Genomic DNA, 4,307 nt, shown 5'->3' with positions numbered 1-4,307 from the left:
AAAGTAATGCACTAGTAAATTAAAAAAAATTATGAGCGACCTTTCAAAATTCAAATTTTGAACTGAAACTTCCAGAAACTTACTTGGTCTAGGAAATTATACCGTAATGAGAAAAAAATTGAATAAAAAAAAATTCGGTTTTGGCGATTTTCGAAATATTAAAATTTGGAGAGGAGCTACAATTTTTTTGAGCTGTCTTTTGGAGGGGGTTCTTAAAACATCGAAAACTAACATTTTTTCACTCGAGATTGAAAAAAAATAGTCGATTTTTTGCGTCACCCTACTATCCACAGTACTCCCTCCTTATCAGTTCTAGCCACTATGCGCCAGAGACAGACCTTCAGTATTTCTTCCACCTAAAATGACCAGTGCGGCGAATAACTTTAGCTCTGTCTTTAATTTCGTTTTAATGCAGAGTTACAAGAACTTAAAGCTTCCTCTCGATTCAATTTTAAATCCACTGTATATACATAAGAGCTTTTCAAAAGGAATATTGGCGAAGATTCTAATTTTTGACAGATTTTAAAGTATTTATATGTACATACGTATTGGCTACCTTAGAAGATTGGAGATTGAATATTGAAAGAAATCATCCATGATTTCTAATTTCTCAGTTGGATGAGATGATAAAGGTGTTTATGAGGGTGGGATCGAAAGAGGGGGTCTCCCCCACCACTGTACCATAAAAAGTTCGTGGCGGTCTCACCCCTATCAAAAGTTATGGGGGTTGAAAGTTGATTATTTTGACAATTTTCATACACTATAATTCAAATAAAATTCAATAAAAAAATTATTTTCAAGCGGGTGGAGGTGGGGGATCGAAAGAGGGTGGTCACTTGAACAAAAACCGATACGATAAACTAACCTAACCTACCCTATTGATAAAGGTATTTAAATAATGTTTTATATAACTTTCTCAATATTTTTATGTATTTTTCATTAGTTTTTCCTTTGAATATTGTTTAAGAATGACTATATAAATATTTACATGCCTAGAAATGTATAAAAATTGGCATATTTATTAACTTTGAACCCCCATAACTTTTTATGGGGGTGAGACAGCCACGAACTTTTTATGGTTCAGTGGTGGGGGAGACCTCCTCTTTCGATCCCCCCCACCCCATCATATAGACCTTTACCGATGAGATAATTACTCCCTAGTGGATCACTGGACCTTTAGCTTTTTTTCAATTAACTAAGGAAGTAATTCAGATGGCCAAATGGAAACCAATCATAGCGTCACAGCGGGCCTGTGGCCATCACTAATTAAGTACGAAAATTAGCAAAATTAATTTATACTGATTAGTCCGTGATTCTTTATTATTGTTTGTTCTTTATCGTGTTTATAAAATTATTGTACATAATGTAGTGCACGTGCGTGGATACGGTATATCAGCGAACGTGTGTTGCGCGCGGGGGGGGGGGGGCTTGGCAAAAATTTAGAAAAAACTAACTCTTATCAGTGCGTCCGTCAACATGAGGTCATGAATGTTTTGTAGTGTAGGTACTCCACAACTAATCGCGAGGTGCAGTAGTGTTTTCTACGCGATCGCAACACCGCGAGTGTTTGTGTTTTCCCCATACCTACACGTTTTGATAGCGTGTCGTGTTGGTGACTGGAAAAATAGATAAAAACGCGTCGATTTTCTTTTTTTTCAGTATTTCTTTTTCTGCCGTCTCGGCAAATATTTCGACTGCCGCGTACGTGTGGTACAACTACAGTTTGAAACTTGGAATATACTTTGTTAATGTGCTACATGTTGAAGCATGTATCTAATCCTAATTGGTGCTTGTTGCATGGGAAAACCTTTGATTAAGTTGACGGACCCAGTGTACATTTTTTGTCGACTCTAATAGGATTTTGCGATTTAGTAGACATTGTTGTGTTTTCAATTATCATTAGACAATGGTAGCCAACAAGGATGTAGCGCTTGTGGAAGGCAAAGATCTTTGTCCTTTAGAAAAACCCAGCATAAAAAATTTGGCTGTGGCACTTTGGAAATACCGGTAATTAAATTTCAATTATAATTTGTTATACATAATTTGCATTACATTACAAATCCATCATTATAAGGTCGTCAGTCCTAAGTTGGTTGGAAACGCACCTCCACCCCTTCCTATATCCTGAGTTAATCTTCGTATTTCCCCAAAACTAGAACATTCCACATTCTTAACTATTTGCGAACAGTAATCTAATCTATAGTACCTAGACGATGGGTGACTGAAAAATAGATAAAACTTAGATTTGTATTAGTTTCAATTAAAATTCTCCAATGATGTGTGAGAGTCTAATTTAGTAGCTTAGCAACAAATAACTTGGTAACATCACCGCAGTTTATAAAACCGGATATAATTCTAAAAACAATACAACAATCATTGTAAAAATGCATATGAATGAATGTCAATCAATTTCTAATGTAATAGCAAAACAGTCATGGTTCATGGTCAAACGGTAACATAGGTAGGTCTAATTAGTTTTAAAGACAGAAACATTAGAAAGCTGTGTTGTAACTTCTTAATCTTGTTAACAGATTGATCAGTTTTGCCTTAATGTTTATAAAGTCTTTGTAGTTTCTAGCATGTAGTAAAAGATTAGCTTTAGTGGTACACTCACGCAGATAATTTACAAAGGTCAAAAACAACAGTGGACCTAGGTGGTAGCCCTGCAGCATCTGCTGAATTAGCAATAATCATCGTAAGGTCTCGTCAGTCCTAAGACTGGTTGGGCACGCACCTCCACTCTAGAAGATCCCACATCCTTAACATTTTGCGAACAGTAATATAATGTAGGTCTACTTCTACCCCTCCTAACTCCCGTTTCCGCTTCTAATATGTCACTGACTAAACCTTCATGCCTGAAAAGGTGTCCTACCAACCTATCTCGCCTATTTCTTATATTCCTCTGTTCTCCAATTCTTTCTAATATCTTTTCATTTCTAACCTTCTCTATCCACGGTATCCTCATCATTTGCTTGTAACACCACATTTCGAACGCTTCTAACCTTTTCTTTTCCGCAGCGCTCACCGTCCATGTTTCGCACCCGTATAGAGCTACGCTTCAAACACACTTTTAAACAACCTTTTTAGAATCCCTAAATTAACCGTTCGCGAGCATAGAAGTGATTTCTTTTTATTAAAGCCGACTCGACCCTGCGCTATCCTCTGCTTTATTCTCTACTACTCCTTCCGTCCTGACTTATCTGACTTCCTAAATACCTAAAATCAGTCACTTCTTCTAATTTTTCGTCTCCTATCTTTATATTAACTATTGCCGTACTTTTTCTTCCCTTGCATACCAGTATTTTTGTTTTCCGTGTATTTATTTTCATACAGTACAGTTTTGTCAATAGCGCTTCCATTTTATTTAAAGCTATCTTTAACTCTTTGCGACATGTTAATACTGCTATATCATCTGCAAATCTAAGCATACTTATTTTTTGCCCCTGTATATCAATCCCTACAGTTGTACTGTCTTTAATGATGTTGATCGCGTCTTCTATGTATATATTAAAAAGTAACGGTGGCAGTGTGCATCCCTGTCTAACTCCCTTCCTAATATTTACTTCTAAACGTTGCAGCCCCAGAAATAAAACGATGTGGTAATCTGTTGCCTATCTTGTTTGTAAACAAATTTTCTCCGCAATTTCAATTCTTCTACTTTTATAACTGAAATTATTCTATTGACAACGGTCTGAACTTTAAATGGTCCATAGTCCATATAATGGTTTTCCTTTCAGCTAGCTTCTCACTATCAGTCGATCAGTTTGATCCGAGGGATGTTTTGCAAACAATCATGTGAAAACCGCGGTGGTATTTTGGGGATACGCCGATTAGTTTAAAAAAAATTAAGTAATTGAAAGATTTTTTTTCTTTAAGTTGAACTTCCGATTAGGTTTTTAAATGGGAAATGACGTACTCAAAAATACAGAAAACTTACAGACAAACACAAAATTTACCTACCAAAAGCAATCTTCTAACCATTTACATTTGCAGTCGACTCAAGAGAATACTGCACGTTAATTATAGTTTGATTACCTTGTTATTTCCAAATGCCTGTAAAGTTTTTGTTTAACGCATAATTACTGTATAATTGGCGTGATATTGTTTGCAATATACCTACATACGTTTTCTACCCACAAATACGAGGGTGGATTGATAAGTTTCCGGCCTGACCAAGAAAAACAAGGTTTTTAAAAATTTTTTTTTTTTATTTCTCAACATAATCTCCTCCAAGGCTGATACATTTCTCATAGCGGTGTTCCAGTCTATTAATGCCATCTCTATAGACTGATTCGTCAAGCTCCTCA

General features: G+C 35.9%; 1 protein-coding gene across 3 annotated transcripts in view; it reads left to right on the top strand.

Moving 5' to 3' along the window:
* The window catches only part of LOC108738862 (NAD kinase), a 52,524-nt gene that overhangs the window by 30,220 nt on the left and 17,997 nt on the right, over positions 1 to 4,307 (top strand). Inside the window, exon 1 of one of the 3 annotated variants that reach the window (XM_018472468.2) lies at positions 1,483 to 2,007. The exons of the other annotated variants lie outside the window; for them this stretch is intronic. Within the exon in view, the coding sequence (XP_018327970.1) occupies positions 1,907 to 2,007 (101 nt within the window). The 5' untranslated portion in view covers positions 1,483 to 1,906. Of the gene's footprint in view, positions 1 to 1,482; positions 2,008 to 4,307 lie in introns of those variants that run through there. 3 annotated transcript variants of the gene reach the window in all.

This window comes from Agrilus planipennis, unplaced genomic scaffold, assembly GCF_000699045.2.
Source record: "Agrilus planipennis isolate EAB-ADULT unplaced genomic scaffold, Apla_2.0 scaffold213, whole genome shotgun sequence".
NCBI classification, from domain to species: Eukaryota; Metazoa; Arthropoda; class Insecta; order Coleoptera; family Buprestidae; genus Agrilus; species Agrilus planipennis.
Note: the sequence above shows the minus strand (reverse complement) of the source record. Positions and strands in the feature narration are given on the sequence as shown.